Source organism: Pelophylax lessonae (assembly GCF_965119305.1).
Source record: "Pelophylax lessonae genome assembly, chromosome: 3".
NCBI classification, from domain to species: domain Eukaryota; kingdom Metazoa; phylum Chordata; class Amphibia; order Anura; family Ranidae; genus Pelophylax; species Pelophylax lessonae.
Window position 1 is genome coordinate 662,194,421 of NC_138770.1, and position 18,149 is coordinate 662,212,569.

General features: G+C 48.1%; 1 protein-coding gene across 1 annotated transcript in view; it reads right to left on the minus strand.

Moving 5' to 3' along the window:
* TMX4 (thioredoxin related transmembrane protein 4) overlaps nt 1-18,149 on the minus strand; it is a gene marked incomplete at its 3' end in the record, with an annotated part of 111,710 nt that overhangs the window by 31,531 nt on the left and 62,030 nt on the right. The window contains exon 5 of the mRNA XM_082250618.1: nt 16,869-16,914. Coding sequence (XP_082106744.1) covers nt 16,869-16,914 — 46 coding nt within the window. The remainder of the gene's footprint in view (nt 1-16,868; nt 16,915-18,149) is intronic.

Genomic DNA, 18,149 nt, shown 5'->3' on the forward strand with positions numbered 1-18,149 from the left:
ATCACCCCTGCATTTTTTTTTTTTTTTTGTGCTATAAAACAGAAAAAGTAAATTTTTAAAATTTGACAATTTTTGGAAAAAAGAAGTCACGTGGGCTTGCCAGACAGGTTCCTTTGTATCCTAAAGAGGCCCTGAAAGGCTTCGAGAGCCCTTGTCAGTCAACCCTGAGGGACGTAAAAAACTTGCTATGAGCTGAGAAAGAAGGCCCACGTCTACGACGAGGTTCCTTGTCCTTAGTAGCCTGTGGAAGAAAAGTATTCTTCCCCCGTGAAACCTTTAATGATGTCATCCAGGGTAGCTCCAAATAGGCGATCTCCTTGGAAAGGAAGATCAGTCGAGGCCTTTTTAGAAGTCTGGTCCGCAGACCAGCACTTGAGCCAAAAGACAAGCCAAAGGACTACTGGCAAAATAGAGAGGCGAGCCATCAGGGGAGCCGCATCCAAAGAGGCATCACAGAGAAACTGCAGCCCCTGGACCAGCTGGTCTGCTAGCTCGGCAAAGGCGGGGGGAGCTGTTCCCCCTCCAGGTCACGGCGTAAAAGCTTAGCGCACTCGGTCAGAGTTTGCGACACTAGGGCAATGGGGAATACCAGCCTCATGGCCGAATCAGCCAGAGTGTACATATTGCGGGCCACAGCCTCTCTTCCGGTCAGCCGGATCCTTAAAGGCCGGGGACTCTTCAACCGGAATCATGGTTGCCTTGTTTAATCTGAAAACCAGAGGGTCCACCACCGGTAGCACATTCCACTTCTTAAGAAGGGACTCCCCATAGGGGTATTGCCTAGTAAAGCACTTCTAAACCCCACAGTAGTGGTGTATTTAGGTTTTGTGCTGCCCTAAGCCTGACTAAACTTGGGCACCCCTAATTTAAATATGACCCACCCCTTCTTGCAAAGGCCAAACCCTTTCATGTTTATGACCAACCCTGTCATCTGTAAACCACAGACCACAACCACAGTCTATCAGTGCAGCCTCATCAGTTCCCATAAGTTCAGCTACATCAGTGCACATCAGTGCCCATCAGTGCAGCCTCATTACTGCCCATCAGTTCCACCCTCATCAGTGCAGCATATCAGTGCGGCCTCATCAGTGGCCATCAGTACAGCCCCATCAGCGGCCACCAGTGCAGCCTCTCAGTGCCCATTAGTGCAGCCTATCAATGCAACATATTAGTGCCCATCAGTGCAGCCCTATCAGTGCAGCCCTATCAGTGCAGCCCTATCAGTGCAGCCCTATCAGTGGCTATCAGTGCAGTCTATTGGTGCCCATCAGCTTTTTTGCTGCCCCCCAGCAAAGTGCTGCCCTAGGCCTGGGCCTTGTTGGCCTAGGCCAAGATACAGCACTGCCCCACAGGGACGCTTTGGTCGTCCCCACACTTTAGCGATAATTCTGTCAAAATAGGCAGGGAAAGGAAACACCTTTGCCGCTCTGGATGGCTTGTGCGTGCCAAAGGGTACCTGCACCTCAGTCGCAACTTCAGTTGCGTCCTCCATCTTTAGGGTCTCACGCACAGATACAATCAGTGCATCCACCAGCGACTTTTTGTGTGCGGTCGCAGACGTGGAGGAATCATCCTCACTATCAGAGGATTCCAGGCGCGTGGTTGCAGACCCAGGAGGGTGACCCACGTCTGTGGCGGCCAAATCAGATTCAGGATCTGATGAGACAGGGAAAGGCGGTGTGTCCCTTGTGTCCCCACCCGGGACAAAAGGGACTCCAGTACCGCCGTCAGTGCATGGATGGATGGATGGTTAGGACCCAGAGGGCCCCGCAGCCTCAGTGAGGGGATCAGGTGGGGAAATGTGCTCCAAAGACTCCATGAGTCACCAGAGGGGCCCCAGAAAAGGTGTAAAACACTGCTAAGGGACAACCCCCACCACGATGGCAGCAACACCCGGTCGTCAGGCACAAAGCATCAAGTGATCCTAAGCAGAGAGGGAGAGAAGCCCACCAGACTCACCACCCGCAGAAACCAGCGCTTGCAGCCACCAGGATAATGCACTATACATGCGGCGATCAGGAATTAAATCATCCAGGAGTCAGCACCAGGGGATGAGGGGCCCCCTCCGTCGAAGTTGCTGCCCACAGGGCTCCACTATCATGGCCACCGCTATTTTCAATGGCAAACCACAGAAAAATGGCTGCCAGACTACAAACACGGCTGCTGTGTATAAGACAGGCTACAACAAATTGGTGGCCCTGCGCGGCATACAGGGACCCAGGAGGGAGACCAGGCCTCAGGGATAGATCCAGGCAGGATGGCGACTGTCCAGTCACCGGCAATGCACCTCTCACCTCCCCCCCAGCCCCCTCACTCCAGGAACAGAGGCCAGACAACCCAAATAGGTGTGTGTGTGTGTGTCTCTGCGAGGGGGTATGCCTGCGGGAATGAGGGGGACCGTCCACCCCAAAACCATCCAGGGGGAGAGGGGTGACAGGTCCTCACCATACCAGGAACCAGACGGGCACTGCTCCAGACAGAACCCCTCTCCATCGCAATTGGGGGACTGTCAGCCAGGAGGAACGCTGCGACTCGGGCAGGGGCCCGATCATATGCGAACTCGCAAGGCCAGCCTCTGTCCAGTGGGGCTATGACGCGGCCAATGTTCCCCCTAAAGTGCGCGCATGCGCGGACGCGCAGTGAAATTTATGGTCCCGCGCAAGCAGCTATGTAGACCGCGCACCTAGTTAAACAGCGCAGATGAGGCGGCCGGGGAGCAGAGCGTGCGCCCTGAGAGCGCGCCCATTGTATGACAATAGCGAATGAAAATTCGCTATTGTCACATGGATCCTCCTCCTGGCCAATCAGGGAGCGGGTCCTCCTGCTTCCTGATTGGCAGGAAGGCCAACTTCATGCCATTGGCCGAGGAGGAGGCGCCGGGACTCGGGAGCACGGAGACGCGGGAAGCCGGGGACTGAAGTGAGCGGGTCCGTGACCGTCCTTAAGGTAAGTGCACGGTGGGGGGGTTCTCGCGGGGGCCAAGTCACTTACGGATGGTGGTCAAACACCAAAAGATCCACTCAGCCAGGAGGCATCGCTGGAAGTGCTGGGGAGAGCGGAGGATCGCTGCCATGATCGTACCAAGGGATATCAATTCACTCCATGCAGGTCAGAGTGAGATGTCCTCACTCCATGCAGGTCAGGCAATGCCACGCCCCCTCATCTTTTTACAGTACTGACTCAAAACTCCTGAAGTCTACATCTGCATTTTGACAGTCTAGGTCCCTCTTTGCTCTGCCGGAGGATCCTAGTAACCAACTGTGTGTCTTCTTTGGGGGCAATGATGTGCACTCTGCAATTTATTGGGGGCATTGCTGTGCACTCTGCAATTTATTGGGGGCATTGCTGTGCACTCTGCAATTTATTGGGGGCATTGCTGTGCACTCTGCAATTTATTGGGGGCATTGCTGTTGGCACTCTGCAATTTATTGGGGGCATTGCTGTTGGCACTCTGCAATTTATTGGGGGCATTGCTGTTGGCACTCTGCAATTTATTGGGGGCATTGCTGTTGGCACTCTGCAATTTATTGGGGGCATTGCTGTTGGCACTCTGCAATTTATTGGGGGCAATGCTGTTGGCACTCTGCAATTTATTGGGGGCAATGCTGTGGCACTCTGCAATTGAGGGCATTGCTGTTGGCACTCTGCAATTGAGGGCATTGCTGTTGGCACTCTGCAATTGATTGGGGGCATTGCTGTTGGCACTCTGCAATTTATTGGGGGCAATGCTGTGCACTCTGCAATTTATTGGGGGCAATGCTGTGGCACTCTGCAATTTATTGGAGGCATTGCTGTGGCACTCTGCAATTTATTGGAGGCATTGCTGTGGCACTCTGCAATTTATTGGAGGCATTGCTGTGGCACTCTGTAATTTATTGGAGGCATTGCTGTGGCACTCTGCAATTTATTGGGGGCATTGCTGTTGGCACTCTGCAATTTATTGGGGGCAATGCTGTGCACTCTGCAATTTATTGGAGGCATTGCTGTGCACTCTGCAATTTATTGGAGGCATTGCTGTGCACTCTGCAATTTATTGGAGGTTTGCGCTCAGAAATGTTTTTATTTGCTCAGCACAGTAAAAAATTAGAGGGAACATTGGACGCGGCCGACCTAAGGTCTGAACACACTCACTAGCCAGACTGGGGCCACTGGATCTAGATTGTACAGCCCGTCGCTCAGTCCGTCAGATGATTGTAGATCTCACAGGAAAAATCCAGGAGAAAAAGTGGCTATAGCAGAGAGAGGGAGTATACCCCCTGGCACTGCCCATGGGTGTAGCCAGAATTCTTTTCTGCCTAGTGTCCTACTCCAGTAGGGGGACAATATAACCTAATGGATATGACTACCAGGAGCTGTGCCCATCAATGCAGCATAACCCAATAGTTATGAATACCAGGAGCTGTGTCCGTCAAACGAAAGAGAAAATAAAAATTCTTCTCCAAAAGAACTTTTTTACAGCGATGTTCAAACAACCTCATACAATAAAAGTCAGTTATCTCAACATTGTTTATGAACAGGTTGAATCTCTTCCTGTTATTTACTCCTTTGAACGAACGACTGTCCTCCTATGTTATGGTCACATATTCAGCACCCTCCAGAACAAGAGAGTTTATCAAGTCCATTGCTAAAACATTCAAGGGAGATGCAGTAAACTGTACTGTGATAAGCGGCATTGTGTGCTCTGACAAAACACAAGCCGTGAAAAAGCAATTTTGAAAATACAAATAAAAAAATCCATCCAATTCGCAGTCGCTCCAATAACGGTATGGTGGCAGAAATACAGAGGAGACACAATGTGTGAGAAGGTCACTTTCACAAAGATAAACTATTGATCTCTCACGCACCCTCAGGACAATAGGCTTCAGTGGCAATTTTATTCCTTTTTTGTTATCTTCCCCTGAATTGTGACACAGAGACAGAGCGTGCTCAGTACATGCAGAGAAACCTGGGCTTAGCCCATTCAATCAGGAGATCCATAGGTTTGAATTCACAATATCAGAAAACCCAATCAAGATAGGCTGATGTCAACTCATACTACCTTGTCTTATTAAAAAGGTCATTTTCTTTTTTTTTTTTAATAAAATTATTATTATTTACAGTTAGGCCTCATTTACACTTGCTTAAATAATGTGGCATTAGAGCCGGTTCACACTGGGGCGACTTGTCAGGCGACTGTCTGGCACAGTGTAAGCTAGCTGTTATAGAGCAGGGCTGGGAAGCAGGCCGCAGTGCCCTTAAAGCTTTTGTAAAAAATAAAGGAAAATTTTATATATATATATATATATATATATATATATATATATATATATATATATATATATATATATATATATATATATATATATATATATATATATATATATATATATATATATATATATATATATATATAGCTCCTTTAAAGCATGTTAAACAGCACAGTGCTTGTGCTGTGTAATTTGTCCCTTTGTATAATGTAATATACCTTGCTGATCCTGCCCGTTCTTGTGTCCCCCCCTGTCTCTGCTGACCACGATAATCATGGCTCCTGATCCACGATACTGTGGTCAGCATACTTACCTCCGTCATCGCGCTGTCTCCTCTCTGCTCTTTGTCTCTCCATCTCCCTTCCTGCCTGTCCGTTACGATTCCGTGTGAGAAAGTGATCTCCTCCTCGCCCCCTCCCCTCCTACTGCTCTACACGGTCACATGACTTTACTCTGCTGGCCGGGTGAGGTCACTCCCTCTGCAATTCCTTACATGGGGGGGAAACCGAGCAGAGGAATGTCACTGACAACAAGGTATTGCTGTGAGATAAGGTATTTACAATTGGTTTAAAAAAAATAAATAAATCGATAAATAGTACTGTGCATCTTGAATTAAACAGAGGGGATGGCAATATTTTATCATCCTGACTTTACAACCAATGAGTCATCAGCTGTCAATGGGCTGACAAGGGTCTCCCCCCTCCCCCCAGTCCATACATGGTCCTCTGGTTTTAGGTATAGATTTAAAAAGGGGGACCTCATGCAAACATTTAAAAAAACAAAACAACAAAAAACACACACACTATGAGCGAGTGCCTCCCCTCCCCATGGACCATATTAGGCCACATATCCCCTCAAAATGGGGGGGGGGGGTGGGTGCTATGGGGCAGGGTGGGGATCTGCCCCCCCATCCCAAAGCACCTTTCCCCCCCATGTTGATGGGGACAAGGGCCTCTTCCAGACATCCCTGGGCTGTGGTTGTCGGGGGCTGTGGGCAGGGGGCCCCCCAGATCCTGGGTACCCCTACCCATTTACCCAACAAAAACTAAACAAAAGTAATAACCACACAAGGCTGTTTTTGACAAATCTTTAAAATTAAAAAGATCTGTCAATCACGCTGCCCGCCAATCCAAAAAAAAAAAAAATGCGCCTCCCGCCGTGAGCCCGCGCCTTGACATTTCTTATATAGGCAAGGGGCGGGGCAATCTGGCTACATCACCCAGTGGCCTTGCCCCCTTCTGACGTCACGTTACATTTTTTTAAATTATTTTTTTCACTAGCTGGGTGGCAACAATTGTAACCGCGAGTCACTTTAAATGGGACTGGACTTTTTTTTCCCCTTTAAAAATGCCCTTTTTGCTGTAGCATGTTTTATGCATGCTACAGACGTGTTACTTTACAGGCACATTAGGGGACCCCCCAGGCACGATATTTAACCACTTTACCGCTATGTACCGGAGTACTACTGCGGCAAAGTGGCACGATCCCGTCTGACGACGTAGACCTACGTCGCCAGACTCCTCCCCCTGTAGGCGGCGCTCGCGCGCCGCCGGAGGCGCGCTCCCGCTGTTTCATTCACAGCGGGAGTCGGGCCAGGGGAGGAGCAGCGGCGATCGCCGCTGCTCTGCCCCGATCGTCGGGGAATCCAGTTTGGAGATCCGCCCGCCTGTGTAAACAGAGCGGGCGGATCTCCTCAGTGACAGGGAGTGACAGATCGGAGTGTTCAGCATAGCTGGACATCCGATCTGTCCCTGTCTCACACAATCACCTTCCCCCCCCACACGTCAGTAAGCACCAGGCATACATTAACCCCTCCCTCTCCAATAAAATTAACCCCTTCACTGCCAGTGTCATTTTTACAGTAACAGTGCATATATATAGCACTGATTACTGCAGTAATGTCACTGGTACCCCCAAAAGTGTCAAAAATGTCAGTCAAGGGTCCGATCTGTCCGCCGCAATGTCGCAGTCCCGCAAAAAAAAAAAAAAACACCAAAAATGACATAAATCTTTCCCTTTGTTAGTAAACGCAATAACTTTTGCGCAAACCAAAACTTTTGCGCAAACCAATCAAAATACGCTTATTGCGATTTTTTTTACCAAACATAGCAGAAAACAAATTAGCCAAAAATTTAAAAAAAATTGGTTTTTACATCTTTTTTGGGGGGAATTTCATATAAAAAAATGTTAAAAATATTGTTATTTTTTCAAAATAAACGCTCTTTTGTTTATAGCGCAAAAAGTAAAAAAATCGCACAGGTGATCAAATACCACCAAAAGAAAGCTCTGTTTGTGGGAAAAAAAGGACGTAAATTTAGTTCGGGTACGGCGCTGCATGACCGCGCAATTGTCAGTTAAAATCGCACAGCGCTGAATCGCAAAAAGTGGCCCAGACGTAAGACCGCAAAATGCGCTAGTGGTAAAGTGGTTAAATTTTTCATTTTTGTTGCACTTTAAGCTTCATTAAAATTACTGCTTCTGAAACATTTTTTTTTTTTTTAATGATCCATGTTCCCCAGGGCAGTAGGCAGACCCCCCCCCCCCCCCCCCATACCCCTTTTATGGCCAATTACTTGCATATGAGCCTTCAAAATGGGCACTTTTGATTTTGCCTGTTTGGCACCCATAGGCTTCAATGGGGTTCACCGTTCGGGTTAGAACATTTCCCTTGTTCGGGAGTTCTGCTGCAAACCAAAACAAGGGGGGGGGGGTGTTCGGCCAATCTCTATTTAGGAACTAGCACATCTGCCTACTCCTAGGATTTAAAAAAACTTAAGCAAGATGTTTACTGAAATTCAAATATTTCAAACTGCAACTTATCAATAAATCCCAAAGGTGGTAAAAAAAAAAAAAAAAATGAAAAGAGCCCTCGTGTGAAACTGAATCTTTTTGATGGCAAAATTACTTGCATTTAATAGACACAGCCAGTAGATGGCATCAGAATCCCAGAAAATAAATTCAGTTTAGGAAATCTCATACATAGAAGAGAGGAGGAAAAAAAAAAAAAAACACTAACTTTACAGTAATACCATCAAACATTGCCAAACTCATTAGACATGATGGAAGTGAAGTGTGGAGTGTAGACAGAGCTTTACACTTCCAGCAATAATGAACAATGATGAGCTTGGGAGAGACCACTGACATCCTGCACTTATAATGTTACCAATAAATCACACCAGGATAAAAGTAGGAATACGAACGCTTAAATGCCGCTGTAAAATCACTAAGTTAAATAAGACAATATTTTACTAATGCTACTACAGACAACGGGCTCTTTAAAAGCCCAACTGTAAGGGCTCGTTCATACTAGCAGTTGGGTGCAGTAAAACCCTGAGGTTAAACTGCTGTTTTACCACTCCTAGTTTTTGAAGCACTTTTGCGTTAAAAAAAAAAAAGCGCAAGAAAAGCTCAGGAAAAATGCATCAATTCTATGTATGTCTTCACACTGGTCTATTGCGCTTCCGTTGCAGTGTAACACAACGCACCTCCCTACTTAACCACCGGAGGATTTTGCTGTCTTCAGTCCAGGCCACTTTTTGCGATTCGGCGCTGTGCGACTTCAACTGACAATTGCGCGGTCGTGCGAGGCCGTACCCAAACGAAATTTACGTCCTTTTTTTCCTACAAACAGAGCTTTCTTTTGGTGGTATTTGATCACCTGTGCGATTTTTACTTTTTGCGCTATAAACAAAAAAAGAGCGTTTATTTTGAAAAAATAACAATATTTTTAACATTTTTTTATATGAAATTCCCCCCAAAAAAGATGTAAAAACCAATTTTTTTAAAAAATTTTGGCCAATTTGATTTCTGCTACCTATGTTTGGTAAAAAAAAAAAAAAAAAATCGCAATAAGCGTATTTTGATTGGTTTGCGCAAAAGTTTTTACGTTTACTAACAAAGGGAAAGATTTCTGTCATTTTTGGTGTTTTTTTTTTTTAACGCGTAATGGCAGCGATCTGCAATTTTTTTTGCGGGACTGCGACATTGCGGCGGACAGATCGGACCCTTGACTGACATTTTTGACACTTTTGGGGGTACCAGTGACATTACTGCAGAAATCAGTGCTATATATATGCACTGTTACTGTAAAAATGACACTGGCAGAGAAGGGGTTAATTTTATTGGAGAGGGAGGGGTTAATGTATGCCTGGTGCTTACTGACGTGTGGGGGGGGAGGTGACTGAGTGAGTCATGGACAGATCGGATGTCCAGCTATGCTGAACACTCCGATCTGTCACTCCCTGTCACTATGGAGAGCCGCCCGCTGTGTTTACACACAGCGGGTGGATCTCCAGACTCGATCCCCGACGATCGGGTAAGAGCAGCGGCAATCGCCGCTGCTCCTCCCCTGGCCCGACTCCCGCTGTGAATGAAAACAGCGGGAGCGAGCCTCCGGCGGCGCGCAAGCGCCGCCCAGAAGGGGGAGTGTCTGACGACGTAGTACTACGTCGTCAGACAATAATGAGCCACTCTGCCGCAGTAATATTACTGTGAGCAGTCGTAAAGTGGTTAAAACACAGCAAGAATGCATCAAAAAAGCAATGTCCCCGTACAAGTGAACACCAGAAACCACCTTCGGAGGAAAGGACGGATCAACATATAGGGAGAACGACAGGACAATGTCGCCAGTGCGAACACCTGCAAGCAGAGTGACAGCAACCAGGAAGACCACCTTCTGTAAAAAAGGTAGGCAGGGGATACCCTCGAATACTCGCAAACAGAGGGTCTAAAAGAACCGACTGCACCAAATCAAGGTCACCAGTGAGTGATGGAGGTCGCACCGGAAGCACCAAGTGTCGCACCCCCTGGAAGAAGTCACGCACCAGGGAACAGGCAGCCAACGGCCTTGGGAAGAAATTTGCCAAAACCGAAACCAGACCCTTGACAGTACTCAAGGCTAACTTGTGATCAACTCCCCATTGAAGGAAGCCAAGATCAGAGTAAGAGCGAGGGGGAGCCCACGCAATATACGACGACTGTCTCGTATGATGAACAAAAGGTGAACAAAAATCCCCCTAGAAGTCACTTCCCACGCTTCAAGCAGGGTGGGAATCACTGAAGCAGCCAAACCCCCATCCTTCAGCCCATGGCATTCAACAGCCAAGTTGGCAAAGTCAGCGACCGCAAAGTCAGACGGGAGATTGGCCCTGGAGACAATAACTCCTCCCTGAGGGGAATTCTCCAAGGAGCGTCTGCGGCCAACCTGACCAGGCCGGCGTACCAAGCTCGGCGAGGCACGTCTGCCGGAGCCACAAGAAAGACCAGAATCCCTTCCGCCTCAATCCTGCGAAAAATTATTGGCAGCAACTTGGGAGGAGGAAAGGCAGACCACAGCTGAGACTGACCTTTGCCCATCCGTGAGCACGTACACACGACCATGCCAGCGGCAGCCATGCGCAGGTGACCATGCTAAACTCCACGGCATCGTTCAAGTTGAACTTAGCTAATGTTCTTGCCCATGACAAAACCCATGGTGCCACCATTGCACCCGCCAGAAGGTCTCGGGAGCGGACAACAAACCGCAGCACAATCATGTTGGATGAGACGCCAACAGGTCCACATCTGGAGTGCCCCGAACGAAGGCACAACTGCAGAAACACCTCCGGATGAAGAGACCATTCCCCTGCATTCAAGGCCTGTCGACTGAGGCAATACGCCTGCCAAGGATTCCACACCTGAAAAGGGAACAGCTGAAGAGCTGGAACAATGCGCACTGCCTATGGAGAATTGACACATCCCAGGCCGCAAGGACACCCTTGGTGCCCAATTGGTGAATGACATAAGCCACGGTCGTGGCGTAGTCGATTGAACGTGCCCGATCCAGTGAACCAGGCAAAGCTCTCAGCCCCAGAACATTGATCGGTAACCTGAATCCTCCAGGGACCATACTCCCGAAGCAGAGAACCTGCCGAGGACTCCTTCCCACCCAGACAGGCTTGCATCCGCGGTGATAAGTGTTCAGGAAAAAGGGGAGGGAGGATTCCAGCTCAAGACTCCCTGGTCAGCCAGCTCAGCCGGATCCTAAAGTCCAGAGAGTTTGGATTCTAGTCCCATTCAAGAAGGATCGCCTTCTGGGGGATCCCTGAGGGGGATTGAGCGAAAGGGACCATCTCGAAAGACAGCAATATCAGTCCCAGAACTGGCATACAGGTTCGAAGGGACGACAATGTGCGGGACATGAACCGTAGTCTGAAGTTCCAAGAGTCTTTTCCCCGGAGGGAGAAAACACCCTGACTGAAGGAGAGTCCAAAGTCAGGCCCAGATAGTGCAGTCTCATGGAAGGGACCACGGATGACTTCTGAACGTTCAGAACCCACCTGAACTCCTCCAGAGTTCTCGTGGTGACTTCCAAATCCATTTGTCAGCACCGTAGGAGACTCCACACGGAGAAGCAGATCGGCCAGAAACCCCAGGCCGATACACCCTGCTGCCGCAACAGTGCCAGGACCGGAGCCACACCTTTGTGAAGACCCTAGTAGCATAAGCAAGACCCAAGGGCAACGCCACAAACCGATAGAGATCCTCCCCCAGCGCCGCGGACATCGCACTCCCCCGGCCCCCCATGCGGCCTGCACACTAGACACCCGCCTTAGGTAGGCCCAAAAACAGTCCCCCATGTAGCAGGGAGGAGGGGGGGGTCACAACAGGACAGAGGGAACCCAGGAGTGTGAGGGTCCAACCATCCCAGAGAGTGGGCCCGCGTCCACCTCAAAATCCACCAGGGAGGGGGGCCTTTACTCACCATACCGGGAACACAGGTGGGCGCCATCTCATGACAGGAGTAGGGGGGCTGTCAGCCAAATAGGAACGTTGCGACATCAGCCTAGACCCTGTCGTGTGCATCCTGGCGAGTCGTTTAACTCGCGGAGCCATGTCGCGGGGGCGACCCATCGCAAAGCTAAGGCCTGCGCGCGCCCCCACTGGATATGGGGGTCCAGTCTGTCGCCCAGCCCGGCATAATTGCTAGAAAATCTCACAGTAAAATGGTCCAGAGAAAAAAAGACTAGCTAAAAAAAAAATCTACATAAAAAAAAATTACTTCTATGCCAGGACCAAAGATCCCAGCAAGGAACCAGGTCCTTACTCCTGACTAGGCAGATTAAAACAGGCATCCTATGCAGGAAGAGAGAGGGTGTACCCTCCGGGACTGCCCATAGGCATAGCCAGAACTTTTTTCTGTCTAGTGTCCTACTCCTGTAGAGGGCATTATTACCCTACTGATATGAATCAGAGAGAACTCCGTCCGTCAATGAACGATAGAGAAAAAGAGATTGCCAAGAAGCTGAAACTGAGCTGCAGCACAGTGGCCAAGACCATACAACGGTTTAACAAGACAGGTTCCACTCAGAAAAGGCCTCGCCATGGTCGACCAAAGTAGTTGAGTGCACGTACTCAGCGTCACATTCAGAGGTTGTATTTGGGAAATACACGTACGAGTGCTGCCAGCATTGCTGTTAGAGGTTGAAGTGGTGGGGGAGTCAGCCTGACACTGCATCAAATTGGTCTGCACGGCTTTCGTCCCAGAAGGAAGCCTCTTCTAAAGATGATGAACAAGAAAGCCCGGATACAGTTTGGTGAAGACAAGCAGACTAAGGACATGGATTACTGGAATCATATCCTGTGGTCTGATGAGACCAAGATAAACCTATTTGTTCAGATGGTGTCAAGAGTGTGTGGTAGCAACCAGGCGAGGAGTGCAAAGACAAGTGTGTCTTGCCTACAGTCAAGCATGGTGGTGGGAGTGTCATGGTCTGTGGCTGCATGAGTGCTGCCGGTACTGGGGAGCTACAGTTCATTAAGGGAACCATGAATGCCAACATGTACTGTGCCATACTGAAGCAGAACATGATCCCCCCCCCCCTCCCCTTGGAGCCTGGGCCGCAGCGCAGGATTCCAGCATGATAACGACCCCAAACACACCTCCAAGATGACCACTGCCTTGCTAAAGAAGCTGAGGGTAAAGGTGATGGACTGGCCAAGCATGTCTCCAGACCTAAACCCTATTGAGGATCTGTGGGACATCCTCAAAACGGAAGGTGGCGGAGCGCAAGGTCTCTAACATTCAGCAAGGCTGAACTAGTGCGCAATGTGAAGAAGCAGTGGCAACATCCTCTTTGTATGGACAAAAGTAAAGAAGAGGAGCCTATTTGGAGTTCGCTCGTGGATTTGCACCCCTGAGGGCTTCTATCAGTAGCGCTAACAAGAGTGGTTGTTTTGCGATTCATGAATGATTGTCAGAGGTCATTCTGAAGCACATGGACTGCTGGCGCATCAATGAGTCATTCAGACTGACCATGTGCAGGGCCATCTTTAAGGCAGGGCAAAATGGGCAGCTGCCCTGGGCCCCATCATTGTTGTGGGGCCCAAAGGGAATGCCTCATACTTGACAACTATCCCTGTTTAAATTCCCTTAAAGTTTTAGTCCCATAGCTGCCCAGCTCTGCCCTATTGCCATGTACAGATGACTCACCTGCAGACCCTGTGTTTACCTGTAAATAACCTGCAATGATATGCAATTGTGTGGCATTAATATGTAAATAGTCACCGACCAGCTGCATTCATATGTAAGTAGAGGCTGCATTCATATGTATATCATGACACCCTGAGGTCATATCCACCTTCACTTCTGTTGAATGCTGCCCACTGGGGAGGTAAAAGGGCATGCTTGAAAGTCCTGCCAACAAATGAGGTCATTAAGCCTACCATCAGCCTGTTGTGCAAAGGTAAGCAAATTGGAGGGGGAACCTTTTTTCAAAACACTATGGTGGCACAGCACCCTGAATTTTGGTGGCTGTAAATACGCACATCTCAGCAGATGCGTGAAGGCGTCATTAACAATGAATGCCACTGCTGTGTACCAGGTGAAGGGCAGCACATTTCTGTGGTGTCAGGAAAGCAATTTTGCATGTTTTCCTGACACAAGAAACGTGAATGCAGGCTAAATGTCTCAGTTACATTGGTGGTCAGTGTAAATCTTCTCATTACATTGGGCTTGGTGAAAAATCCTTTCATTCACACTAGTGGTCAGTGTAAATGTCCCCCTTACTTTGGTTGTCAGTGTAACTTCTTCATTACATTGGTGACCAGTGTACATTTCCCTTTACAGGGGTGGTAAGTGCAGAATTGCCATTACATTGGTGGTCAGTACAAATCTCTTCAACAATGGTTGTCAGTGTAAACTCCCGCTTACATGGAGGTCATTGTATATTCCCCCTTACATTGGTGTTTGGTAAAAATGCTCCTATTACATTGGTGTCAGTGTAGAAATCCCTCTTTATATTGGTGGGGGGCGTAAAATCACCCATTGCATTGTGGTCAGTGCAAATTACCTCTCACATTGGTGGTCAGTGTAGAATCCCCCACTATATACTTGCCAAAGATTTCCTGCTTTGCTCTACATGATTCAAAATTTGCCACAGTGTACTGCCTCCTGACTAAACCCATCCCTCCACCACTGCCACTGATCCCATCTACCCCTCAGCATTGCCACTGATCACCCCCTTTCCCCAGCAATGCCACTGATCCCAGGAGTCCTAGTATCCCTAGGAGTTTTCTATCTACTGATGGCGGGTCCCCTAATCTCCCCAGTCCATGGTGTGCACAAAGAAACCAATCAGTGGGCATTAATGATGTGCACTAACCTCTTGCAACCAATTATTATCGGTAAGGATGTGCAGTAACCTCTAGCAACCAATTAGTGAGCAGTAATAATATGCAGTAACCTCTAGTAACCAATTAGTGAGCAGTAATAATATGCAGTAACCTCTAGTAACCAATTAGTGAGTGGTAAGGATGTTCAGTAACCTCTAGCAACCAATCAGTGAGCAGTGTTATTGTACAGTAATCTCTAGAAACCAATCAACAAGCAGTAGTCATGTGCTGTAACCTCGAGCAAATAAACAGTGAGCCATAGTGTGTGCTGTAACCTCTAGCAGTCAGTCAGCGAGCAGTAATGATACCAATTGCTGCCTGATCTGATTAAGTAAACTGATTTTGAGTCTAGCTGCTGTTTATTGTCTCAGAGAAGGTGGAAAGCGAAATTGCATTGGGGGGGGGGCAAGAAAATGTTTGCCCAGGGTCCAATCAATATTAAAGATGGCCCTGACCATGTGTAATCAACAGCATAGGCATTGCTGTTCTATCAGTGGTGGCCACCAATACAGTCCCTGTACACCGAACATTGTACACATGCGAACGTTGCACAAACATTAAAACGCATACAGAAAAAAGGCAGAATCTTTCTGGCAGCAAGATCCTGCATGTTCTGTGGATGTACTGTATATTGGAAACATCCGTGTGAACGAGTCCTTCGAATTAGTTTAGGATTTAGTTCTACTATCAATTGGTACTAGGGATGCACCGAAATGAAAATTTTGGACCGAAACCGAAAATGCAGGATGCCCTTGGCCGAAAACCGAAACCGAAAATGACTTTTTCCCCAAAATTTTTTTTTAAAATGGATAGAACAGGGGCATACACCAAAAACAGGCAGCGACGTACACCTGTCGCTGCCACCCTGTCACAGTATATGTACTGTGATGGGTTGGCAATAGGTTAATTTAATTACCAATGGTATTAGTATTATGCAGCATGAGGGGTTAATGTATTGTCACTGCTGGTCACTCATTTATTAGTGACCGACCAGGCAGGTAATTAACCCCTTTGTGCTGCATTAGTGCAACCAGTATCAGTGCAACCAGTGTTAATTAACACTGATACTGGTTGCACTAATGCAGCACAAAGGGGTTAATTACCTGCCTGGTCGGTCACTAATAGATGAGTGACCTGCAGTGACAATACATAAATCCCTCATGCTGCATAATACTAATATCATTGGTAAGCTGCCTCAGCTCCCCCCATCTCCCCCCACTCCCACTGCCTCAGCGTCCTCCTCCTCGGGTGTCCTGCATTCAAAAGTCCCGCCTCTGGCCGGCGGCACCGCCTCTCAATGACGTCCCTACTACAATCTGTGCATTATGAATGGACATACCAGGCGGGAGGGCGGGGCGAGCGGCCGCTATAGAGAGAACTAATGTGATCCTTCCCTGCCCGCTCAGCACGTCTATGTGTGAATGAGAACAGAACTGAGCTGACACTGGGCGGGGGGGCGGGCGGAGCGGCCGCTATTAGCTGTAACTATGTGAGAGCTTCTCTTCCTTGTCAGCGGAGATACATGCCTGTCAGTGAAGAGAAGCTCTCACATAGTCACAGCTAATAGCGGCCGCTACCCCCGCCCCCCCGCCCGGTGTCAGCTCAGTTCTGTTCTCATTCACACATAGACGTGCTGAGCTGCCAGGAAGGATCACATAGTACTATCTATAGCGGCCGCTCGCCCCGCCCCCCGACCTGGTATGTCCATTCATAATGCACAGATTGTAGTAGGGACGTCACTGAGAGGCGGACGGCCGGCCAGAGGCGGGACTTTTAAAACCTGCCCTGCGCTGCGCCCTCCTCCTTCCCCACGGCGGCCATATTTTATTTTCGGCACTGTTAACCCATTATCGGCCGAAATGAGAGAGGCTCATTTTCAGCCGATAATTTCGGTGGCCGAAATTTCGGTGCATCCCTAATTGGTACTAATAAAGAAAACACATTACACGGGTATCTGGTTGCATTTCTTACCCGGATCCATCCAGATAGATGAAAAAGTCCCGCCATTCCAGCCATCCTGAAAGTAAACAGAATTCAGCATCATTCAGAGTAATGCAAAACACAATCATTACTTAGGATTTACAAATATAACCTCCCTCCCTATCTTGCCTGGGGATCAGACAAAAAAAAAAAAACTGGGACAAGCTAAAGAAGTAGCAGATCAATTGTCAGTCATTGCAAATTCACTATTAAAAAGCAGAGATGCACCAAAAATTAAATCGGCTGAAAATAGAGTCATCAGCATCTTGATGATAGAAATCAAAGGTGCCGATAATGGTATGCTTCGTCCCATTGACCTCAATGCAAAAACACGTCCCCGCCGACCTCAATGCAAAAATGCATCCCCTTTGCAAAAACGCCCCCAATTTATTTCAATAGAAAAAACGCCAGCCACATGCTGGGTGCCTCACAATTCAATCCCAGCATTTAACTTTACACCTGGCTGCCTTGCTCTTGTTTTTAGCGTTAGCGTTCTGTATCCTACCTACCTTAGGTCTACTGAAACCATCCCACAAAAACTAGAGTATGTGACAAATGGTGCCCATCATGAAATAATAAGAGGCCACGTTGCCAGTCAGTAAAACCTGAATTTAATAAAATCAGTACAGAGAGCACTATGAAGGTCAACATTGTTGAAGGGAGGTCCCAAGGCATCACAGTGCTCTGTGCAGATCCGATGTAGTGCCTAAAACAGTTCACAATATTGCAGTTGTACTAGCCCAAAACTTAAGGAGAGAAAAAGAGGGAGATAGAGAAGGGTTGCATGACCATAGGCATGGTCAGATCTTCCTAGCCCTATAGGCTAGTAGGTGGAAGGCGAAAATGGGGTAAACCATGCTTGGGGAGCATAACTATTATTCCTAACAATCGTGTGTCTTGTCATAGATTGCCCGTAATCTTATGTATCGGTTAATAAAGCTGTCCATCCCCAGATAATTAGGAGGTTTTGCGAGGTATATCCAAGTACTGATGGCCACAATGGGGGTTTACTCAGAGTAGATAACCAGTAAGAGTTGTTTGGTGTTGGTGGGAACGCAAACAGGGCTGAAGATCCTAAGGCAAGGGATACTTTTGCAGTTGACCTCTTTCTAACTAATGCTAGCTGGACTGTCAGGCTGAAGGCTTTCATTCTGACACTTCTGGGTAATGTCAGAGCTTGCAACTAAACCCCACCCCCAACACATTCCTATTAGTCCATCACTATTTCTGGCTACCTCAGTAGCCAACAGCAATGTGTGTGTGGGTGAGGGT